Source organism: Hemibagrus wyckioides, linkage group LG09 (assembly GCF_019097595.1).
Source record: "Hemibagrus wyckioides isolate EC202008001 linkage group LG09, SWU_Hwy_1.0, whole genome shotgun sequence".
Classification (NCBI taxonomy): Eukaryota; Metazoa; Chordata; class Actinopteri; order Siluriformes; family Bagridae; genus Hemibagrus; species Hemibagrus wyckioides.
This window is the reverse complement of record NC_080718.1, coordinates 19,708,279-19,734,542: the sequence shown is the minus strand read 5'-3', so window position 1 is coordinate 19,734,542 and position 26,264 is coordinate 19,708,279. Positions and strand designations below refer to the sequence as shown.

The 26,264-nt window shown below is 40.7% G+C and overlaps 1 protein-coding gene across 6 annotated transcripts in view; it reads right to left on the bottom strand.

The window, feature by feature from the left end:
• Positions 1–25,985, bottom strand: part of cdin1 (CDAN1 interacting nuclease 1) — a 63,613-nt gene extending 37,628 nt beyond the window's left edge. Inside the window, exons 1-6 of one of the 6 annotated variants that reach the window (XM_058399935.1) lie at positions 25,898–25,985; positions 25,006–25,115; positions 12,641–12,686; positions 11,680–11,741; positions 10,942–11,002; positions 3,457–3,529 (exon numbers count right to left, since the gene is read on the bottom strand). In XM_058399935.1, the coding sequence (XP_058255918.1) occupies positions 3,457–3,529; positions 10,942–11,002; positions 11,680–11,741; positions 12,641–12,686; positions 25,006–25,106 (343 nt within the window). In that variant the 5' untranslated portion in view covers positions 25,107–25,115; positions 25,898–25,985. Of the gene's footprint in view, positions 1–3,456; positions 3,530–6,507; positions 6,594–10,941; positions 11,003–11,679; positions 11,742–12,640; positions 12,687–16,074; positions 16,197–23,317; positions 23,395–25,005; positions 25,116–25,761 lie in introns of those variants that run through there. The other 5 variants (XM_058399936.1, XM_058399937.1, XM_058399938.1 and 2 more) reach the window with 5 other exon arrangements.
• Positions 25,986–26,264: the final 279 nt, after the last annotated feature.

The following is a 26,264-nucleotide window of genomic DNA, read 5'->3' as shown; positions in this document are numbered from 1 at the left end:
CGGAGCATATAAATTGGCTAATATCTGAAAACATTTACAGATACTAGAGGAATTGACTACTTGTGGGACATGATGGATGAGCCTCTCAGAGCCCGGCGGACAGCTCTGCAAATCTCGCCCTGGCTGACTAAAGCCCTCATTTGATTTTCCAATTTACTTCTCTTAAATCTATCCTCCCAGTTGCTCTGTCTGGGGAGGTGGAGCAGTGCTCCTTTCTTTCCTCCACCTATTTATGCAGTGCTGGTTGGAGGTGCAGGTTGGGTCCCGGCAGGGTTAGTGGGGCAGAACTGATCTGCCTCGGCCCGATTGGGGCCGATCGCGGCGAACAGCTCGGGTCTGGGTCAGAGCTTCTCACAGCCTTGTGCCTGACTCCAGTTCCTCTGCTCGACGGTAATTAGTATACACGTCAAGGCGAGTGCTACCCACCTGCTTACCTCACTCAACCCCTCCACCACCACACACATTCATACCACATCTCACCACACTTAGGCCTCGTTATTTCTCCTGTTAACGAAGACAACGTGACTCTCATTACTTAAAATGAGCTGCACTGCAATCTACTGTATCTAGGATAATTACAGCCAATACTGTGATGCTTTCATAATATAATTCTATTTTTCATCCAAAATCTATTAGTAATATTTCGTTTCGGTCCCAAAATGAGTACCTCCACGTTCAGGACACCAACAATGTGACTCAATAAAGCTCAGGTGACCAAACCCGAGATGACGATAAATCTTAAACAAGTCCAATCACATTGCAAGAAAGGCTGTAGAAGAGATCTAATCTCATGTAAGGCCTTGGGAAAATGGAAAAGGTCAAATAGCTCGCAAAATTGCCTTCTCAAAAGAAAAAAAAGTGTAGCTAAATCTAGCAGCACTTCAAATCATGTCAGAAACGCAAGAGAGGAGGGTGGAGGGAGACTGGGAAAGAGTGGAGAGAGAGAGAGAGAGAGAGAGAGAGCGAGCGAGAGAGAGAGAGAGAGAGAGAGTTGGAATGACTCCATTAGTGGCTTTTTAGGTGCGTTTTAACGCAGGACCTCAGTGACCACATGATAACTGCTGAGCTCCAGATCTCAAAAAGAAACAGTATAAAACTGCAATTAAATAATTAGCATAATTTTATATTACATTTAAATAAATTAATAAATAAATGTTTATATGTATGCCCATATACATACACACATACACACATATACAGTATACCACCACAGCCCCTCCCTGTCCCCTTAACCTCTCATTATAGAAATTATCATCATCATATTCCATACATGATGAAATGTATTGCCTTATTTACAGGCACACCCAACCAATCGTGGTTGCTGCCTGCCAGTTTAGCAGTTTGGGGAAATCACACACGTACAACAAACAGGCTGCAAGAGATGAGAAACAATTTAAATCTCTTTATTGATTCTAACCAAGTGATTGTGTATATATTCCACCATCCCAAAGGTACAATTTCTATGTCTCCTAAATGCAAAAGGGGAAAGAAAGGGAATAAAAATAATGGTGCTTGGGTAATGGCAAGTCGCTCACAGACTTGGAAGCAAGGTCCCTTATATAGAAGTCTATTGATCCATGCTGTCCGCTGGGGGGGAGAGAGCGACAGAGAGAGAGAGAGAGAGGGAGAGAGGGAGAGAGAGACATGTCAAGTCTAGGCAAGTGGGGGTAGGGAATGATGAATGTGCCTGCCAATGCCACTGAACAAACCTGTTAGCTAATTGCCACCAAAGACAATTATCCTTGCATTGCTTCATAATGGAAACACATTACAAAACTCTAATATACACACAGGGAGATTCAGAGATCTGACCGCACAGCCTATGTGTGCTGAATTTCACTGCCCAAGGCCAGTCAGGTCAGCAGTGAGAAGGGGGAGGACAGGCTATAGATGTCAAAATATAAGTCATCCTGACCACATGGCCTAAGCAGTGATGTCCAACACCATCACCTGATGTACAGAGTGGAAAAAAATTAGCTGCAAACAAAAATAATCCAGGGTAAAAAAAAAAACAAAAAAACACGGTGACTGTTTAAAAATGTTAACCCTAAAAGCATGACTTTGCCCATGACGTCTGAATCACAACAGCTTTTTCCCCTTGAGCTATCTGTCCAAGGACCATCTGAATCCTCGCCCTCGCAGTGTTTTCCCTCACTGGAACGCTGCCCTAGTCTCCACACTATAGCAGGACTACTATTTTGACAAGCGGTGGACAACAGTGGGTCCAACGCAATCACAAGCCTGACAGTGACAAATGACTGTGCTGTGGCCGAGTTGAAAATAACACACATCCACTTTAATCTCTTTCTTGATTAAATCGAAGGCGTGCGGTTTTGACATCATGTGATTCTCTCATAAAGCACTGACTCCTGGTTTGGCGCTGGGATGGGACGTGTCTGCTGGAGTGATACGGGGTCGGGGAGTATGCATGCGAGTGTGCACATGTGCTGTATCTTAAAGATGGAAGGATTGGGAGATAGAGGGGGAGGGAGGGGGGGTGAGAGAGAGAGAGAGAGAGAGAGAGAGAGAGAGAGAGAGAGAAGGAAAATGAGAGAGAACTCTACAGAGAGTAAAGGGTAGAGAAAGTGTGAGAGGAGGAAACCACCACAAATGCATTCAAATGAATGCTCAAAGGAAAAAATAGGATGTCAAATCCTACTGACATCAAGGAGCAAATAAAAAAGAGAGAGAGAGAGAGAGAGAGAGAGAGAGAGAAACGGTGTGGAATAACAAGAACAGAAAGGCAACAGGAATGCAAGGAAAAGGCAAGATGGGTAGACGTGCGCCTTTTCTCTTAAATTGTGCATTTCTAGACTAAAGAGATATCTTTGGTAGTGCATGAGATTCACAATTCAATCCTAATACATCAAGATAAAGCAATCAAGGTTCATTGGGATTTCTTGTGAATTATCTCAATTTTAATTTTCATAACCTGCAACAAATGGGATCTTTATTAATACTTTCTTAATAAATTCTCTCACGTTCAATAATAATAATAATAATAATAAGAAGAAGAAGAAGAAGAAGCAGACTTATTGTATTGTAAAAGGTTTTACATTGGATATTTAAGGTTGTAGTCAGTTTACTCCAAGGGAAATGACATTTCATTCTTATTAAACACGACAACCTCAAATTTCTTGAAAAACCTTCTCCCCCCTCTTTTTAAGAGCACCCATTATCCTTCCTTCTTGCCCATCAGTAGTATCTAAAGAGGTTTCCTTTATCTCTCATTTTCTTCCTCAATTCCACTGACTAGGGAGGAAAAGTAGAAGAGGGAAAAACAGGGGTTATAAATAACACTGATGAAATGGAGGAGCATTGATCTAAACAGCAGTTAAGTGGTGGGTGGGCTGCAGAGCACTTAATTGTCACTCATGTGCTGCAGGTACGACCGCCGCTGACCTGTGTGTCTCACAATAAAAAAGTGCAGATGCAAAATAAAGTGCATCTACTCACATGCTGAGCCTTGGTGCTCCTCCAGGAATCGCTCCAACAGCAGCCGAGCCAGCAGAGCCGGGGACAGGTCCACCTGGGGGACAAAACAATACGCTATTATGTACTAGAGTGCTAATTTTAGAGAGATAATCTTTAGTGATAATCATAGGGAGATATTGTAACTCAAGTGTTTGGCACAACACCAGTATCAGTGGTGTCTAAACTTCTCCAGAAAGAGCCGGTGGTGTGGGTGCAGGCTTTCATTCCACTCAAGCAGGTGCTACACCTGATTCCACCTGTTCACACAACTGATCTTGGCTTTCAAGTTGACTCAGATGTGGCTTCTGCATGGCTGGAATGAAAACCAGATAAGACTGGACACCATTGGAGGACTATAATAATGCCAAAAACTAACTGAGTGCTAGGACACAAAAATTTTTCTGACATTCATTAGTGTGTCTGAGATGATACTATTTTCCATTTCTGTTGACTGTGTCAAGAAACATAAGCTTAATTAATGAATAAAACTCCTCACCTCATTTACATTTTACATTTAATATGGTGTAATTTAATGGCAACTGCTTCCCTATAAATGTATTATTCTAAGTTAAAGTTATAGCACATACACTATATTGCCAAAAGTATTCGCTCACCTGCCTTGACTCGCATATGAACTTTAGTGACATCCCATTCCTAATCCATAGGGTTCAATATGACGTCGGTCCACCCTTTGCAGCTATAACAGCTTCAACTCTTCTGGGAAGGCTGTCCACAAGGTTTAGGAGTGTGTTTATGGGAATTTTTGACCATTCTTCCAGAAGCGCATTTGTGAGGTCACACACTGATGTTGGACGAGAAGGCCTGGCTCTCAGTCTCCGCCCTAATTCATCCCAAAGGTGTTCTATCGGGTTGAGGTCAGGACTCTGTGCAGGCCAGTCAAGTTCATCCACACCAGACTCTGTCATCCATGTCTTTATGGACCTTGCTTTGTGCACTGGTGCACAGTCATGTTGGAAGAGGAAGGGGCCAGCTCCAAACTGTTCCCACAAAGTTGGGAGCAAGGAATTGTCCAAAATGTCTTGGTATGCTGAAGCATTCAGAGTTCCTGTCACTGGAACTAAGGGGCCAAGCCCAGCTCCTGAAATGGTGTGGGGCTCCTCCCCACACCATAATCCCCCCTCCACCAAACTTTACACTTGGCACAATGCAGTCAGACAAGTACCGTTCTCCTGGCAACCGCCAAACCCAGATTCGTCCATCAGATTGCCAGATGGAGAAGTGCGATTCGTCACTCCAGAGAACGCGTCTCCACTGCTCTAGAGTCCAGTGGCGGCGTGGTTAACACCACTGCATCCGACGCTTTGCATTGCACTTGGTGATGTATGGCTTGGATGCAGCTGCTCGGCCATGGAAACCCATTCCATGAAGCTCTCTGCTCACTGTTCTTGAGCTAATCTGAAGGCCACATGAAGTTTGGAGGTCTGTAGCGATTGACTCTGCAGAAAGTTGGCGACCTCTTCGCACTATGCGCCTCAGCATCCGCTGACCCCGCTCCGTCAGTTTACGTGGCCTACCACTTCGTGGCTGAGTTGCTGTCGTTCCCAAACACTTCCACGTTCTTATAATACAGCTGACAGTTGACTGTGGAATATTTAGGAGCGAGGAAATTTCACGACTGGATTTGTTGCACAGGTGGCATCCTATCACAGTTCCACGCTGGAATTCACTGAACTCCTGAGAGCGACCCATTCTTTCACAAATGTTTGTAAAAACAGTCTGCATGCCTAGGTGCTTGATTTTATACACCTGTGGCCATGGAAGTGATTGGAACACCTGATTCTGATTATTTGGATGGGTGAGCGAATACTTTTGGCAATATAGTGTATGTGCTATGATGGACTGCATCCAGGGATTACATTCCCACCTCATTCCAGTGTGCTTGGGAAAGGCTCAGGATCTACAGTTACCCTTTCCAAGATAAAGAAGTTACTGAAGATGAATGAATGAAGCTATGTGCAACTGGTTATCCTTATAAACACAGAACATTTTTGTTTTAAACAGAGCTCATAATACATTTTACTGCCTAGCTGCTACACAACCTTTACCAGGGCCACATAAAATTTAACTTCTTTCCAACTTATATTATGTAACTTATTGACACAAAGCAAATTTACAGATCTCCAGATACAGATTCAGATCCCTAATGAATGAGCCAAAGATGAAGCATAATTACAGAATACAGGTGTAGAAAAGTAAAGAGAAATAGTACTGTGTTGAAATGATGTTCAGTATGAGCATATTGTGAATAAGAGTCCTGGGATGAGTTTTAGTACATTCTTTATGATTATAACCACAGATCTTAGCTACACATATACAGCATTTAGGTGAGATTATTCACTGAAGTGAGCGTGATACTTCCTTGGAGAAAAACATCTGTTCTTGGAAAGGGGAAATATTTAGGGTCTCCATGTGAGAGCATCCACAACAGCAAATGTGTGACACAAGCGAAGAAAATATAGAATATCAGGAAGATTTGGGCAGTCGATTCATGCCAATACAGTGTTGGTTTATTTTAAAACTGAGACTAGTATTAAACTTTCCATACTATTTTAGACAGATTTTGTAATGTAGCTTAATGATCAATTTTATAATGAGTTAAGGGGGTTAGCAAAAGGCGGTTAAGAAGGAAAACTGACTACTAGACTTCATTCTACAGTACATTTACATTACATTTCTTGCATGCACTTATCCAGAGCAACTTCGGAATCATCTAATCTTTTTTATACAACTGAGCAAGTGAGGGTTAAGGGCCTTGCTCAAGGGTGGAGCTGGGATTCAAACTTCCGATCAGTAGTCCAACACCTTAACCACTAAGCTACCACTTCCCCATTCTCATCATCTAATGATCAACAAAATGTGAAGTAAAGTCACTAACACAAAGAGATAAGAGAAAGCCTCATGGTTTGTTCTTCATACTCGCCAGCAATGCCCTGTAGAACACCCACACATAATGGACAGTAGGACAAAACAGTGCATCTAGTTGCCATGAGCTGATGACTACAAAAGTCTTACCAGTGCCCAACTCTGCTGTAAGACAGAGACAGCGTCAGACTCGCATCCGAGGCAGTGCAGACATAGCTGAGGCCGGAGCTGATGGCAGGGCCTGCAAACACTCACTAACTCAAAGCTGGGAGGAGACACCGGGAGCGGAAAGGCGCTTTGAAGGCAAAAACTTGAAAAGTATGAATGCTGGCTGGAAGATCAAGACTGGAGCTGACATGGAGCGCAGCACCTATGGCTCATTTAAAACCCTTCTGTGGGGAGAAGCTGACACACCAATGGCAGCACATCCATGCTTATTCCACCTCGTTCTCTCCCTCTCTATCTCTCCCTCTCTTGCTCTCTCTCCATCAAATCCTGCATCCCAAGGTGGGCTGCTGGATAATTAACATGTTCCAATAAGTTGTTTCTTGAAGAAAACAACATAGCGGCAAATTAATTAGTGCATGAAAGCAGCTGGAGCGATTATATATACCATAAAAAAGTGAAATGCATGTGAATTTGGCTGGAATAAGTAATATTAGTAGATAATACCCCTTTCCTCTTTAGTTCATTAAACATCCCCGGTGTATTTTTCACCCCTCTGCTGTGAAGCTTGGAAAGAACATAGCCAAAAAGCACTTCTTCTGCTTGTTAGCATAATTGGGACCCCAACGGCGGATTCCTGCTCAGCATATAGCTGGATTGTAGTGTTTTATCTCCTCTCTGATCCTTCCTGGTGTTGCTTGAAGCAGTCCACACACACCACAAAAGATTTACTGGCGGTGCTGTTTGTTAACATCTCCATAATTCTGCATAGAGAATGCAGCCCTGACAACAACCGAACGTGTCTATAATTATTACGGCAGTAAGGAGACCGTATTCATCTTCATTAGGGGCTTTTGCTTTTGCAGAGTATCCTCTTGTCTACTTTAGCCCGCAGGTCTCTTCCTCTCTCTAACCCACACAATTGTGGCTTCTCTTCCCCCATTATCTTCCTCTTTTCCCTCTCTTTCTCTCGCACAGACACACACATTTAAATATCACAGGATAAGGAGTTCATAGCCACCACAATAACCCACATCACGAGTGACACTTGAAAAATGGCAACATTACCCTTGGTGGGGCAGCCTGAATAAAGACTGCCTGATTAGTTCAGGTACTTGCATTCCCCTAATTTTCATATTAATCACAAGCCCATCTCAGTCTAATGCTGGACTCCGGCACACGTCTGTGAAGTGTGAGCAACATTTACAGATGCCTGAACCCTGAAACACTCTCCATGTTCATCATTCACAGATGAACTGATGTCACATCGGGAAGCTAGAGGCCATGGTGAAGGCAAGGAATTAAAAATGAACCCACAGCTATTTTGACATAATTGGAAGCAATGAGAAAAATAGCAACAGAACTGGAATTTTCTGGAATAGTGATCCCACAGGTGCTTTATGAAATTAAAGATTAAGGGAAAAAACCAAAACAAACAGATTTATTCTTCTACTCCATTAAACCTATACTCAATGGAGTGGATATACCATGCAACATCTGGCAACACAGACACATGCCCACTGCAACAAGCTAACAGCTTGCTCTCACACATTTAGAAACACATTCCAAGGATAATAAAAATGCACAAGAAATTGACTATGTGTGCCCTTTTTCTTGGGTGACCTGAGCTTTAAATTTAGGGCTTTGTAAAGGTTATGTGATTAGGAGTTATTTCACCTCCACCTCATTAGGTAAAAGTGCACCCACTGACTTTTTGTGTGATCTGCAAGTTGTAATATCTCATTATGCAACCTATATAGAGCTGAACAGTGAACACTGACCACACATGCTTCCAGCTGCGTTCCTTACAGAAGTGGACGCAAATCAGCTTTCATTATACGCTCACATTTATACGCTAAAAATACTTCATTATTAGAGTGAATGAAACCAATCATCTACACGGAGGAGAATATCCATTTAACAGACTTAAAAATCCACCTTGAACCACTTGTATATTAATCTCTGTTCATTTATAATTAACGTTTCGATCTCCAAGATTTATTTTGTAATGAAATTCGGAGTTTTTTTCCCCTCGATTTAACCTACATTAGCCACAATCCCATTTGATTGACAGATTTCGCCCACACTTCATCTCTACCTAGATTAGAGCGATGCAGCAGCGCTTTAGTCTTTTGTTCTGTCCTGCTTGCTCACCTCCTCATCTGTACACATCTGTAAACTTCAACTTTCATAGTGACACTGCCGTCTATGCCACTGTGCTTGTCATCTTAGATTGCTAACTAGACGAGCCAAGTCTCTGCTATAACATATTTGCATTGAATTCTGTAACATTAAAGCCGATGCTTGCCTTCTCCATTACTTTTACATTCGCGTTCTCATTCTCATGCCTACCATTGAATCACTGCTGTGATTACACAGACTAAGATGACTCTGGTCAGTTGGTCCTGCTTTAGGATTGTGAGTAATACAGTGCCACTTCAGTCATTTTTTTGTTTGTTTTTTTGCATTATAGCTTCCACATGAGCTCACTTCAGAAGCTTTACACACGGATCACAGACAATTAATTTTGATAAAGGATCAATGACAATGACAATTTTACTTCCAACACCCTCACTAGCTTCATTAGCTTGCTGGCCATAGGATAAGTTTCATGTTTTCATTTTCCCCAATGAGCTGAGATCATTCTTATCAAGATTTACTGACTCATAAACGTTTACTGTGTTTTCAAATGCATTTCTACTCACCAATCTAGAAGCTGATTAGAAACCTATGCAAAAATGTCAATTACACAAGATGAATAATGGAGCTGGTTACAAATACATGAACGAGAAATACTTATAGATAACAACAGGACCTTATTTAGTACCTGGCTTCTAAAAGATGAGAGAATACATTCATTATATTTTAGAGGAAAAAAAAAAAAAAAATTGAAAATCTAATATTAATTCTAATATTAAATATTAAATCTTAATTAAATAGTTTTTAACAAACAGTAATATTCCAAAACTGTTTTAGGCACAAGTCAAGTCATTCTGTTTAGCTAGAATAATAAATTGGAAAAGTTTCTGAATTACAGAAAATAAACACAAACAATAAAAAGACCACTACATTAAATCCGGTCTCAGATCTCTGCTTTGAAATTGTTATTATCTGAAAAATGGGTGATGATTTAGCGTGCTCCTTTCTATAACAACATGCAGAAATTACTCAGAAAGTTTGTTTGGAAGAATGTTTGGAAAAAATCTCGAAAAAAATGAATTAAAAAAATAATAATAAATAAGAGGTTGATGATGTAGGTTGCTGGAGGAGTTTTGTACAGAACATAACCTTGCAATTTCAATGATTTGTATTTTGAGGTTGAGTACTTTTGTAGAAGTGGAGGATCTTTATGAAAACAACACACTTATTTTTTTTTATTTTGTGTTTAATATCTCTTCAGCAGGAACGGGTCATCTGAGGCGAGGCATGATCATTAAAGAGAGGATATTAACTCAGTTCATCTTGATTCTCACTGCTATTATCAGAGTAAACATCAAATTTGAGGTTTTATGGGATGCATTTTAAGAGGCCGTGGCGATGGAGAGGGTGGGAGCACAGCCCCCATTTAATGGGACACGCCAGAGACACTGCAGGGTCTTTTCACTAGCCATTAAACCCTGAGAGTAACTCAACGTTAATTGTTAATTTGCTGACTGGATGCAATGCACAGGAGACACTGGCTAGTCAAGGAGAGGACTCGTTCATTCTTATTAATGCGAAATGTTGGAACTTGTTGGCTGCGTGTGACCCTTTACCTTTAACGTTTTTGCAGCGGCAAACTATTTCTACCACACTCAGACAAAACTTCCCCCAGTCCAGTATTAGGAGCATAAGGGAGCATATGGGCTGTTTTCCAGTACTGCAACTTAACCATGATTAATAATGCTTTGAATGAAATTCAGTAGAATTTTTAGCGAACATTAATAAAGCCTGTAGCTGGAAAGCTGGTCAGAATACGTCACGCACAGATATAAAGTCGCTCAATAATTCATGTAGACCTTTGTGTGTCAATCATTTATTGTTTCAGAAAGCAGCGTTTATGAATGTCAATTATGATAATGACAGAAAAAAAAAGTATTTTTACATCTGTCTGAGGAGGATACGGCCTAATTGCATTAAATAATTGGTTAATAGGTAGGACCATTTGCCCAATTTTTATAAGTACTAACAGGCAGGGGAAAAATCTGAAACACCGATTCAGTCTTTGAAAAGATGGAGCATTCAGGGATAATTGTGTTTGTGCCAAAATCTGCTGCAGACCTGCCAGGGCACTTCAAAAGAAAAATAAATAGCTAGCTATAAAACTGAAACGGGAAGAAAATACACAAAGAAAAGAAAGAAAGAAAGAAAGAAAGAAAGAAAAAGAGAAAGAGAGGGAGCCAGAGAGAGTGAAAGACTCGAGAGGGTTTAAGTCATTACCTCATTGGCTAACGCCAGCAGGACAGGGTCTGAAGGATGCTTGCTGGCTTGACTACGGTACCTTCATCACAAACAACAAAATAACGATCGTGAAAAAAAAAAAAGTCAACAGACATGCAGATAGAGGACAACAAGAACAGGCCAGCCAAGACATGCTGATGTCCCGTAGGCTTTGGCCTCTACGGTATTTCCAAGGCTTTGTGTGGTTGAAACGGTACAGCTCTGAAACCTCAGACTGTCCTCAAATCAGACAAGCATGATCATTAACAAAACGAGGAGGCTCTGCCTCCTCCCAGTCACAAACCACAAAGCCTTCCGAAGATCCCACGCAGATAATGTGTGAGGCTTCTAGTTACGTAAGCAGGTTACAACTGCAGCTTCTGCTTTACGTTTTGCAAAAACAACAAGCTTAATAGGCTAGCAGAGGCTAATTACGATATGCAACAAAAATGCTTCCTTGCCTTCAGCCACTTTGCTTTTGTTGTCTCCTGATCTGATTTTTGAAAGCAATTGCAAATAATAGGCCGCCATGTGCCTAATCAAGGCAAATGTCCAAGCATACGATATTTTTTTTTCTTCTTTCAGTCTGTGTGCACATTTGTAAGCTTAGCAGGTGCGAGCGGGGATCTGGGAGGCCTGGTGATTTGTTTAGAGGAGATTATATCTGTCACTGGAGCCCACCCACTCACACATACACACCCGTCTAGTGATTAGTAGGTAGAGGGGACCGATTCTTACCTCTGGTAGTAGTCTTCGATGACATCTGCGTGATGTTTTACAAGACTTCTTTTCATTCTTTTCTGAAAAAAAGGTGAGCAATGATTTTTTTTTCTTGTTCCTTCTAAATAAGCACATATTATACACCACTCATAAGCCACACAGATGTAAAATAAAAAAATAAATAAAAAAAATTATGCTATGCATAACGAAAATAAAAAACCTTTTTTTTTTTTAATTTGGAATTTTCCTATGTGAGCAAGCAACATTATTGAATCTCAGCAAGTTGTGCTCAAAGGGGTTTGATGTGAGTAATGACAAAATCATTCTCCCTTGACTTAAACCTTCAATTAATTTCCACTGCGATGAAACCACAACAGATTAAAGCCCCCTCCCTGCTGCACCTTTCAAATGCCTTATTTTATATGATTCAGTTGCCATCTTAACCAGGGGAAAGAGTGAGCATGGCTTAAAAACAACTTATTTAAAAACTACAAAAAAGCAATTCCAGGGGGACACGCTGCATGAGTGACACCTGTCACACGGATGATGAATGACTCCATTTTGTGCCTCTGCAGCCTTCTGCCACTCCCGGCATCGGCCATTTATCATCATCGGCTGTCAGCCAGGGAAAGCGGCAGTGACAGTGCGAGTCAGCAAACATTTAGCACACGGAGCCGCACTACACGGGGAAATTATTATTGTCAGAATAATAATGGTTTAGCATAATTTATTACAGGTCCACCAAATAAGCAGGGGCTAGATGTTATTAGACAGATGGATGGGAAGGCTTGGCAGGATTCCACCGAGACTCAGGCAAGGCCTTCGTCGTGTGAGTGGGGAGAGGAGGGGAGAGAGAGCGAGAGGGGGGGCATCCTCCGAACCAATCAGAGAGCTGGCAGTTCAATTACAAAGAAATAAGGGGACATTCATCATTCAATTAGGCACCTGTCAGGCCTCACAAAGGAAGAAAACTTCTAACCTGGTACTCCAGGGAGAAGATGCTCAGAAGAGTGGACTGCGAGTGACTGGAACAAATAAAAGAAGGACAAAGTTAATTACCAGAGTGCATTGCACAGAGACAAAGGAAGAGGGGCGCTTCAAAGCCGCGGCCGGCTGCCCTGTAATCTAAAAGAACATGAAAACAAGTGTGGCAAAGTTGTTCCAGATGAACATCTCGGACAAAAGGTTCCTGCTGAGATGCGTCGTGAGGGGAGGGAGGTAAGGTTACACAGACTGGGGATGGTGTGAAATGAGAGAAAATACAAGCACTCCCACTCCTCATATCACTGTCCACTGCATCAGACAGATGCTACAGTCCTTCCTGTCTGCAACAAGCACAAAGAAAAGAAAGGCAAAGGCATAGACATGAAGCAACATCACATATCCATATGTTAACAGGAAACAATATACTGATATTTACTAATGTACATTTTATTAGCATTGACTGATCTTGTATCGAAAGGAAAGTCCTATTTTTGACCCCAAAAGGTAGTTGGTACGAGCAGGGGGTTTCAGGTTGAGGGAAATTTGGCCACACTCTCTGCACTGGCATATGGGACATTCTGGAACATTCCCACTGAAACCAATGGGCTTTGAAAATGGAAACTTTCACAGCAGGAAGCTGGGACTCCCAGGAGTCACTGAATTCCATGGGTTGCCATAAGATACATTCATTTCCAGCTACACTCAATGTCAAACACCTGGCCATGACGTTGGACAAAGGACTTCTGACCCGCTGCTGGTATTCCCTTTACTAACCAAAAACCAAACTCTTGCAAGCAATTTCCCTAAAAAAACCAAACAACTCTCCAGCTCTCCATGTGCCGCTCCAACCGTCTCATGTGGTTTTGTTTCCACATCCTATCTCCACGCAGCATATACTGTAAAACCTAATAGACGTCTCTTTGAGAGCAGGAATGTAAACAGAGACGAGAAAGCCAGGTTTTCTACCTGCCGTGAAATATCAAGTCCATACTGATCTCAGTAATCAATCTGGACACTTACCAATAAAGAGACGGAGCACTTATATTTAGATTTTTCTCATTATATTCATAATCAACTCAATAAAAGCTGACTTGGAGACAGAGTAGAAAGAAAACACATTACAAATCCATGGCAGAATCTCCTGTGCCGAACATCAACAACTCAGCACAAATGTCTCATACAGGGGGGGGGATAAAATAACATCTTTCGTGAGCACATATCTCTAAGGAAAGAAGGCTGGCACAGAATTAATTTACAATGAAATGCATGAGTCAAGGGGTCAGTGCAATTAAGTGGGCCATTAAACGGTCAACTGTCAACATGTGAACACTTATGGGAAGGGAAAAAAAAAAAAAAAGTCTTCCACACTTCAACCTTGCACCTGAACATTTCAACAACATTACTGCTCAATTCTCAAGACATGACCGTCCCCTCTGCTGAATCCCACATCTGTTAGGTTTTAAATGGATTACTCTCTATAATGATCATGATTACGCCCTAATTGCTAAATCTTTGCCCTGTTAAGTTTAAAGGGAGGTAAACTGCCCTAAATATCTGTGAAAACATATCTGTTTCAAATACTGAGTCAACCTGTGGCCAAATATTCTCCTATGGTTAATACAGAAACGTATAAATAAGGGGGTTAAAGAAAAACACCTACGTTACACACAAAACACATTCAGCAGAATACGGCTTTCTAAAATCAACACGTATAATGTCCTTTCTACCGGACAACCATCATGACTAAGCTAGGTCAGGCTTTTCCAAAATGACGACTTATTTTTGTACGATATACAGCAACACATGCTGTACCATAGACGGCTCATCTCAGTAAGCCTTGATAAAACTCTCTGGGTTTTACCAAACCAGCTTTGGGCTCTGACTCGGGGTTGGTGAAGATTATAGAGAAATTGATTTGAGACACTTGGAAAGCTCATCATCACAAAACCGTTCAGTGGGATTTCAGAGCTGTTTCTACAACGTCAGGACTGTTGTCCACACGTGTACTGAAGCAGATGATTGGACGAGTGCTTGTTTTATAAGTGTATGTGATATAGACTGCTCTATGAGCAAGACAGAGTAAATACAGTTGTAAAATATCACATCAATATTAAATACAGTATATTATTAAGAGAAACAACTGATTTCCATGATTTTGGGACCTACTTAAAATATACATCAACATGATAATTGTAAAGAAGATTTTTACAAAATGACATTATTATCTAGAACAAGGCTGTTACAGTGAAGCAGCGGATTGTGGATGTCGAATGGGATCCTGACACATTACTGTCAGTGTTTTACATGTTCACGCAACAACCAGAATGTGCTGGTAGGTGGACTGGCTGTTATAAAATGCCCTCAGGTGTGAATGAGTATATGAACATGTGTGTGTGTGTATGTGTGTGAAGTGGTGGTTGTGCCTGGCATCTCGTGCAGGGTGTATTCCCGCTGTCCTTGCACTCAGTGTTCATGGGATAGGCTCTGGATCTACAGCAATGCTGATAAAGTGATTACTGAGAATGAATGAATGAATGAATGAATGAATGAGTCATGTAGATACAAGTGGTATAAGTGATGTTATTTTTATAAGTGAATAGTCTTCTAGTTGTAAGTGGAGCTCAAGGGAATCTGTGAATGAATGAATGAATGAATGAATGAGTGAAGATGTAAGTGATTGCCAGTTTTATAAATCAGTAGTGTTATAGTTGTAAGAACTAGTAGAGCTGTAGTTTAACTCTCTTGTGGAGTTCAAGGGAATGTGAGAATGAATGAACGAATGAATGAATGAATTAATGAATGAATTAATGAATAGTCATGTAGATATTAGTGATAAGTGATATTAATAAGTCATTTTTATAAGTAAATAGCCTTGTAGGGGAGTTCAAGGGAATTTGTGAATGAATGAATGAATGAGTCATGTAGATACAAGTGATATAAGTGATAAGTCATTTGTACAAGTGAATAGTCTTCTAGTTGTAAGTGGAGCTCAAGGGAATCTGTGAATGAATGAATGAATGAATGAATGATCGATCATCTCAAATACAGAGCAAAAACGCCTACACCGGTTTTATCCATCACAATGTTACAGAAACTCACTTGAACATAATATCAAACTGTAAGACAATTCCACTACATTCAAGCCAGGAGACAAATACTAATAAATAACAACAACAACAAAAACAACACATGATTAAGTTAGGTTAAGTGTCTGATTTAAAAAAAGACATCACGGGAGACCATCCTGGCTATAGACAGAAAACAGGTTGCTAGATGGTACAAATGTATTACTCTATATATAGAGTAATAAACTTTCTTCCATGTCAAGTGTCAATTAATGCATAACGAATAACTAAACCCTGAAGTGAGACATCCTGAGACTTTGGAGAGCTCCGAGTGAAAACAGCATAACTTATCAGAATGTCTTACCGCTACAGAATCTATATTTCCGCTGTAGAAATACATTAGTCCTGTAGTTTACAGCGGCTCCGGTGACATGGATTCCATGAGCTGTGGCTCTCAGACCACACGCCAGTTGCTGAATACATGTAAACCTGATACATCATAATTCACTGGATTCTACCCGCTGTAGAATAGAATTTACAGCAGGAATGCAGGAAACTAGACCAAACAGACAGATGTAATTTATTACGCAACTGACTGCTATGCTGTTCTTCCAATCGGTCATATTTATCTTTATTTTCCTGAGCCGGTGTTAAACAGGCAGGGAGAGGCAGAGAAAGGCAGTGAAAGTGCACTGAAAAAAATGAGAAAAGTGAAAAGGAGAAAAAGAAGAACCTGGTTCAGCTAAAAAAAAAAAATAATAATAATAATAATAATAATAATAAAATTAATTAAAACTACAGTTTAGGAAATTATTATTATTATTAACAATAATAATAATAATAATAATAATAATTGCATAAGTGGATTCAGCAGTATATTTACAGCATGTAGATTAAAAAAAAAAAAATCAGGAAAATACATTCAGTGGAATAAGAATGAAGAGAGCTATTAGAAGGTCATAGAACAGCATTAAGCCTATCGCCTCTAGCCTATAATTTCAAACAGGGAAAAACAGAAGGTCTGCAATCAGATCAGTGCCTTGGAAATCATTCAGAACGTAATTACCCTTCTCTCCAACCTACGACATTCCATTAATATGCATGGGGCTGAATATAGCATTGAGGCCAATTTGATTAAAATATCCCACTCAGACTGTTCCATGGTGTCTACTTAACGCTACTGTCACCCGAACAAGTTAAACTCTACTGCCCTGATCATACCTATACACACAAACTGCATGCTGCGTAATTGGGTATTTTGAGTCTAATTAAATTTTCATCTTTTTTTATTTTTTTTGGAACCACTCATGAACAAAGCAATAGTACATGATTTTAAATGGGATTTTTTTTTTTTATTATTCCTGATGTCCTTACTAATTCTTAATCATTTCAACCTTCGTCCCCCCTTTTTTTTCCTTTTTCTTTGCAAATGATTAATAATAAAAAATGGCAGCGATTAACCTAATGAATACCACCTGGCTAATGATATCCGTCTCATATGTTTCAACAATAATTAGCGCTTGCTACATCTATTTGTGGCAGGGCAGAAACTGCAGCGAAGCATAGCAAATTTTATTCCTAATGATTTAAGGATGGGCTACAAACAAAGGCAAAGACTGGAAGATTTGGTATGGTTGGAATGAATTAAAGCAATGCTGACATTTATGAGACTCGGTAGAAAAAAACAAAGGGAAAAAAAAAAAGAAATGCTTGTCTCCTGATATGACTGTCAGTCAAAAGCCATGCGGAGCAGTAAATAAACTCAACACTGGCTGAATTTGACCTGAAGTTGGACTTGCTGCTCTAAGCCTATTCCTTCGGCTCTTAAATCAATATTTTTGCACCACTGCATCTACTTTTGCTTTATGCTCCACATATGTAAATTGCCCTAATTATACATGCTGATAAGAGCAGGGGAACATCTGTTTCAGCCCAAACAGCACCGTATGAAGATAAAATGCACAACAGTGATAGATTTGACACACCAAAACACGCATGTTCTGGCTAGTTACGTTAATTATGCTTCAAAAATATGTTTAGTAAAACTGCAGAAGAATAAACTTCTTAAGAGCTTTTACACAAGATTGAGTCATCTATCGCTTTCCTATAGAACTACTTATGAGAAGAGGCCTGAACTCATCAGTGAATTACTTTTTATTTAACATTTGATAGAAATTTGGTATCATTAGAGATCGTAGCAGGAAAAAAAACAATTGACCATAAAAATTCTGAGATCACTAATTTTATTTTTTAAGGCAAAGGGCAGGTGTGATTTCATAATAAGCAGCTTATTATAGACTGAAGCCACTTTTGGGGGCATAAACTTATAGCAAATAGTTAATAAGGTCTCTGCTTTTTGCAAGTCTTTTAAACCGTTAGCTATTTAACAGTACAAACCTCCACAGAGCTATTTAAGTGTGTGTGTGTGTGTGTGTGTGTGTGTGTAGTGGTTCTGATCCAACTATGCTACAGTTTTAAAATCATGACCATTTTGCTACAACAAAATCATTAACATTACTCCGAAATCTTATATAAAGTAAGGCCTTGATTACCCATCAGACAATGAAAGAAGCAGCACACGAGGCTGACCAACTGTCTGCTCCCTCAAGGACGGCCACATCACTTTTCCCCATTTCGCGCAATTTGGTTCAATCCTCTTCCGCAACTGATCCCAGTGTGCAAACTGATCCTCAGGCAAAAATCCCATGCAGTAGCTGTGCAACTGTACTACACTCGCAGCACATTCCCAGAGCATTGTGTAAGGCAGTGGGACGTGACACATTTCACCCAAAGCTACATTTGTCACTGCGTGGCATAACGCTGATGATTTTAAAAAGCTTCTCTCTGCCAATACATCCAGAACCTGGAGAATAAATCACCACAAGGTGAAGACATGAACAAAACGATTCAAAAAGCCATCATACTATTTTACTTTTTTTTTTTTTTTAAGGTGGCTGTTTTAAGACTGCTTTCAACAGATGATTTTCCAGTCTACTGTGAAGAATAATGGGTCTTATAAGAAAATGTGTCTTCTATTCTAACCAGAGCGAATCAAGAAAGGTCCAGGAGAAATGGCTCTGCACTGCTTCAGCTAAGCGAAAGGTCTTTCTCATGTCCACCGTCTCTTTCTCTCTTGCCCTTGGCTTTCTTCCTCACTCCTAACCACATAAACAATCCCAGTTGTGTGATGAGGCAGTGTGCATCCCTGACAGCACAGCGCTCCACTGGCCAGGCCAAAACCACAAGCCTAAACTGCCAGTTCCACTTTTTGTTTGCACCGTGAGACAGAGACGTGTGGTCTTCCACAAGAGAGAAATGCCTGGCCAGTAGCTCTGGGAGCCAGACGGCCTGCTAGCTAACGTAACGACCGAGTTTTTACTGCACTCACCAAGCGTCCTAGTCAAAATAGCAGCATCAACACTAAACAGTGACCAACATTAAACAACAACAAACGTCAGTCATTTTGGCTTGAAAACTTGCTTCTAACAATTAATTAAACAATTTGTTTGTTTAATGCATAAAAAGCCAAAATGAAGGGGGTCTCATGAATTTTTAGTAACCCTGAGAATACGGAGCCTGGTTAACATATAATTCAGTCCTATCGGATTAACAGGCATGTAATAGAGAGATAAACACCATAACTGCAATAAATAATCAATGAGAAGCCCCTTTGCTTCAAACCCCAGCTTGAGCATTACCATCGAAAACAAAGTGTCTGCAGCCAAGAAAATCAGCATATCAATGGCACATGCCACAACAACACTGGCCTCGGGTTTACTCCAAAGAGCACACTAGATAAACCCCAAATAACAGAGAAATTAACAAATGCTTGACATTTGCTCAACATCCATTATTCTGACACTTCTTCAGAATTTCAAAAGGCTGAGTGCATGCTTAATCAACATTCATATTCCCCAAGCGAGCCACTGGCACCATATTGCAGCCCGCCTCGGCGCTGATGAAAACGGCACATTAGGGCCCGTTTTGAAAACGTTCAGGGACTCTGAACGGATGTGTGAGGACGTGTGGGTTGTCTGCACGTGGAAATGGGGGAAGAGCGTGCGCGCTTTTTCTCTTTTAAAGCACGTCCAAGATGGGAGCATCTGCAGCGGTCTATTCTCTTCCAACTCCAGCCGGCCAGCTCGACATCCAAACTCGACAGACATATGCAAAGTGAGCTGAACGCCATTGGAAAGAGGGGAGTGATCATTACACCCAAATTCATTCATAGCGGTGGGCAGAGGGCTAACGGAGGCGTCTCACTCCTGGGACAAAGACCAGAGGGGAATGACAGTGGTCCCACATGATCCCAGTCAGCCAGGCGAGCTCCGAGAGAGCATTTCCAATTCTAATATCTAGCGAGAGAGAGAGAGAGAGAGAGAGAGAGAATGGCCTGTGCCTGATGTCACATCCCACCACTGGGCCATCACGCCATCATCACGCCCCCCCGTTCTGGTCTCATTGTAGTGGCAGGACAGGCCGGCCGAGCAGGAGGTGTGCTGGATTTGCATGGCTCTCCATTGTGAGCGGGGGAAAAGTGACAGCACCGTGTCCAATTCTTTTCCCTTCAGAACGACTCGAGCCCGGCAGGAGAGGCCAGGCTGACAGATGACTCCCAACATCTGTGTTACGTGAGTGATACAGATGAGGGACTTTTCACCCCCCCCCCCCCCCCCCCCTCAGCCAAATGCATAGTCAGGGCTCAGGCACCCGGTGCAAATCAACTTTAAATGACCAAAAAATGAGACTGGATTCAAATAGATTTGTTTAGAACATTTTGTATTTATAATTAAACAGATTTTTACTGTGTGCACAAAAAAATGCACATGAATATCAAGATTCATGACCTTTTTATGGATATTCAGCCATAGAGTTGAATAAATTGCATACTTTTAAGCAATATTTTAGACCAAAATCCTCTAGCTTTTAAATCCAGGGGAACCTGAATAATATTTATAAAACTTCACAGATTTTTTTTAATGTCAACTAAACCATCACTCTTGCTATGAGTAAGCAGCACATCGCTCTAGGAAAAGTACTATTTTTTAAGTAGAACTGTCTGTTTTTCAGTGTCAGTCACTGCATTATACAGCTTCAAAAACTAGCAGGTTTGCCAAAATGTTAACTCCATAGTTCTCCACGAACATTTTCTGGAAAAGGTTTTAAACCATTTACTCAAAAGGCAAATGTACTACATGCATGTATTTACAAGAAATGCATTTGTGCAGCTTTGGGTGCTGTAATGACATGATATTCACAGCATGCACGTGACACGGGAATAATACGGGAGAGTGATTTTAAGGGGATGGGATATTCTTTCATTTAGTCCATGTGGCCATGCGTTCAGCATGGCTAGCGGGTTGAGCCGTGTGACAAGGCTGGAAGATTGGAGGGATTCTCTGCTATGATTCTGTGAGCATGGCATTCCCAGCAGGGACAGGCTGCACGAGGAGCGATGAAGGACAGAACTCGCTGTTCCCTAAACCGCCAAAAAAAAAAAAAAAAAAAACAGGCAGGCTGCCTGTCTCGACTCCAGCACTGACTAAGGCCCTGGGCTTTGAGGCACAGCGGAGGGGGGAAATCACAGCCTCTCACTGCCGTGCCTCAGCGCATGCTAAGAGATGATGGATGGCCTAGTCGATATGTTATGTCTTAAGAGCCTGATTTCCTGCCAGTCCAATCACTAACCCTCCAGAGCCCGGCTCAGCTGATTGGACAAGCAGAATAATTTTGCAGGCTGTGAAAAACACTACCGCCGCGCCTGTCTGTCACGTTCTTAGATAATGTTCGTGTTTTTAAAATTGCGAGGCCTCACTGTGATGTTTTTTTTTATTAATTTTTTTTTATTATTTTTTACAATTTTAAAATATGAACATAAACACAAAAATGAATCAAAGTCTCCTAACACAAGCATTTATTGGCATGCACAAGAATCCAAGTGCAGTCAAAATAAAAAAGAAGAAAACTGCAAATATGAGCCAGATTGTAGTTTTAGTACAACTGCCTAAAAACAAAACACACAGATTTATTGGGGAAAAAATACATGAAAATTAGGTCATACATCAGGCCAGTCTGTAAGGACAATGGGATATAAAAAAAAGTGGCTGGGGGATCGGCCTAGCACATATCATATTCTATAAAACGCTGACGCCAATAACAAAGGCATGTTCACTGTAGGCTGTGTGTCCCTTGGGGACCCAGTGCCTTATTCTAGCAGTGATTACAGCACTATGAAACTAGGAAGCTCCCAATTCATGCGAGTCTCTAAGTGACCTCTAAAGGAACGGGGCTGCCTCGGAGGCCTTGGGGGATTACATGTGTTACATTCAATAAAGAGCAGTCCCTCATTGTCAAGGAGACACACAAACAAAGCCATTAACCCCGGCTTATACAATACATCCTCGATAGAGTATACGGCTATGCAATAAGTACAAAATATGAACAAGAATATATAGTGGCTTTAAAATGAGACTGGACTAATGTTGTGACGTATCAAGGCAAAAAAAATACACATTTACGATTTATACTGACAACTAAATAAACAGCAGCACTGTGTCCAACAATACAGACTCATCATTATTATCATCATCATCATGCTTAGACCTGATCTGAGTTTATAAGCATTTATTTCAAGCAAATGAATTTCAATTGTCCTCAATAGATTCTTTTTTACCGAAATACCAACCAAACTATTTCATTTCCAATTTTAATAGCTTTTAATTATAACGTTCACAGAATCACAGCATTTAATTACAACTGGATTATTTATCCTGTTCATATTCAGGGAGCATTATTAACAATATCTTCACTTCAACCCCATACGTCCAAGCGCCTGACCTGCCTTTTGCTGATTTTCAGAAAGTAGATGAGGCTAAACATTGCATGTGCGTGTAACACTAGTATTTAAAGCCAGCAGAAGAGCCGGGGTCGAGTCGGAGCATTATTCAGCACGTCACCTGCGTTTCCTCACACCAGAGCCAATGCAACATCAGTGTTAGTAACTTCAATTTTCTCTCAACGCTAGCACGACCTCTTGGGCCATTCACACAGGTCCCGCAGATTTCAAGATATTTGTTTTTCATTTCATTGATTTTAAAGTATTTGAATGGATTTATGATGACACCAATCTGGTATGACTGATGCACTGTAGCACTAAAAACTGCACCATGTAGCTCTATATATGTAATAACATGCTGCTGTGTAGAGCATTAATAGAAGCCAGGAGTTTCATTTAGAGAAAATAATTACTTAATTAATCTCAAATAGCAATTACAACACAACATTCAGTCCGAGTCATATTTTGTACGTGAAGTCCAATAAACTAGTTACTGATAATGAAGCGATGCCAAAAACATCCATTTGGTGAATCTATAAAACTAAGCTAAGTAAAGCCAAGGCAAGCTGCAACCTAGCCGTCTGTTTTTCCTGAACTCTAGTAGTCTAGACGGGAATTTAAAAGCGAATGCTCCCCCGTACCCAAAATCAGTAAGTGAATGGCAGTTAAACTCTCAGTGGACTGCGCAGCACATTCATCAAAATGACATAGTGCAACAACTTCAGCGATTATCCTAAACGCTCTGGTTTGGATTTGACGTGAAAGCTCTTACCTTCTTGCCACTTTTAAATATACTTAGCTGGAAAATAAGCATCACCAACCACTAAATTACAGTCAATTAAGTCCTAAATCCTTCAAATGTTCATGCTTCTTTCTGAGAGCTTAAATGGGGAAAGCGGTAAGTGAGGAACAAAACAGGAAACTAATCAGTGACAAGGAGGTGTGATGCGGCCCGACACAAATAGCACGTCACGTATTTTGTTCCTTTTTTTTTTCCCCTACCCATAATTTATAAAGAAAAGACAGAGCATACTTTGAACAGCCAAGAAATTGTCTCTTTAAGGAAGCAAATTTAATCAAACATTTAGCCATTCATTCATCTCAGATCATTTCATTATTCTGGTGAGGGCTGTGGTGGATATGTGAGGCAGAAATACACCCAGGATCAGATGCCAGTTTAATCACAGAGCACCGTACACACTCATATTCACACGTGTTTACATGTTAGAGTCACTAATCCACCTTCTGGCATGTTTTTCTTCCGGTTTCAGTAAATAATACTGCAAGTCGGTGTGGTTTGCAGTGAGGCATTGACACCCGTTCATCACACGAGATCGATCTTCTATCGTCCATCTCCTCAAACGGAAGATGTTTGCGCCTCAGAGGCTTATCTGTGTGTCAAGTCCACAGCATCAAAAGAACACACAAAACAACGGAGACACTACACAGATGCAGCGAATGGTGTATGAGCTAATGGACATGGTTGTCATCAAATGAAAGAATGTTTTACCTTCAGCAAACAGCTGGTCAGTGTCATCTTGGTGCAGGATGACTTTTTCCAAAGCTACAGGAAGTCTGAGCATGTTGCAGACACAGCCCATCAAGAACATTTATAAAAACCTATCTCCGGTTTATATGAACCTACAAATTTGCTCGTAGACTGGCACCAACAGTGTTCTAAAATGTTTCACGTAGCGTGATTTAAAAGACATCATTTACCGCTTTAGAATCAAGACGATGCTCCTCGATGACAAAAAGGATTTAAAAGCATGACATCACAACCTCATTGAACTATTTATCTCAGTCAGGAAGAAGCTGATGGAACTCTCAGACTTAAACAGCATAAATATGCTCTCCTGAAAGACTAAAAGGAAATGTTTTATGCAGTGAATTTATGCATGTTCACCATCTTGGCCAACATGGTTTTACAACACAGCTCAAGTTGCTGTAAAAAAAAAAGAAAAAAAAAAAAGATTGGAGTAGGGTTAGTCTTTTGTTTTGATTTTATTCACATTGCCATTGCTTGTTTGATTTCACACAATAAATAATAGAGATTGTCGTTTGGCTTGTAGGGCAGCATGGAAGCTGTAGTGGGTAACGTTGCTGCCTCATCGCTCCGAGATCTCCGGTTCAATCCTAAGCCCTGGTCTCTGTACTGGTCTGTGTGGGATTCCTCAGGGTTCACTGGTTTCCTCCTACCTCCCTAATTTATGCCAGCAGGTGGGCTGGTTATGCTGAATTGCCCCAAATGTGAATAAGTGTGTGAACAGGTGTGTGCACAATGCCCTGATATGTCAAGGCATTTCCCTGCCTTACTCCCAGTGTTCCCAGACCCTGACCAAAATAAATCATTTACTGAAAATGAATGAATGAACTAACAGGAATGTATTGTATGTGATTGTTACGAGTGAACAGTCATGCAATAGTGTCAGTGGAGTACAAGTGAGCATGTACACTTACTTGGGAAATCGGTCCTTCAGCATCTTCATACACTGCCTCGTAGGCCGAAGCTGCTCAGTGAACTTTGCGATCACTCTGTATTCTGCTCTAGAGAGCTTCATTTTACTAGTCTATCACCATTTCGATGGAGAGACAGAGAGCAAGAGAATGTTCAAGACTTGTGTTGGATTGCAAGGATAATATTACAGCAATAAGTAGCACATATATTGATAATGCTTTCCCTGGGGTATATTTACACAGAGCTGTATTACTGTAGATAACTTAGGCTCTTACTAACAGTGAGAACAGTAAGTGCGTGCATGCATTGTGACAGTCAATGAATTTAATGCAGATCGTCTCAGTTATTTATCTTTAAGATGATGCTGAATATAGTCCACTTTATACTGCATACATACACCATCCTTCACATTTACTGTTGTGACAGCGCTGTGTGGGAGAAAGGAGCACAACTATACACTTGCACTGAACAGCTTCAGAATATTATTTATATCTCATAATATTAATACCGTTATTGTTAAAACCGACATGGACACACGGCGATTATCGGTTAGTTTATCGATACGTGCTTTATTTTATTTGGTAAATCAATACACGGCACGTTAGCGAAGAACACAACACGTGAATTCCAAATACATCACTACTCCCTTTGTAGGTGCACTATGTAGGGAATTCAAACCGTCAGCCACAGACACTATCTAGCAGACTTCACATCCAATAGAAACTCATATGAGACACAATCCCAAACTGCTAACTCACTCTACTTTCTCCGTACGACCACGGACAGCAAAAATCACTCGCTTAAATCTCCACACGCCTTCAGGAACAGCACGTTAACAGATATATAATCGTGCACTGATGATAAATGATCAAAAAAAATACAATTTTGAAGTACCAAAAATCTTCGCTATTCAAGGATATTGCAGTACTTCCTGGATAGCTCCCGCGAAAGAGTTGAAAGGCGGGCGTCACAAAAAAAATCGCCTTTCTGATTGGCTGAGAGCGCGAGGCTTGAGTAAAGTCGAAGCTGATTCGTCGGAAACAGTACTCTGTAATAAAGCTTAGCAAAATAGGCGGAGTAGTGAGAATTCCTCCCTGGAGAGGTAATAGCAGGTAAAGTTTGCAGATGATTATTATTATTATTATTATTATTTTTATTTATTTATTTTTATTTATTTATTCATTTTTAGAAAGTAATGTAATCCTAAATATACATGATACATTTTGGTTCTCTGCGAGAAAGGACACGATCTCAAAATATA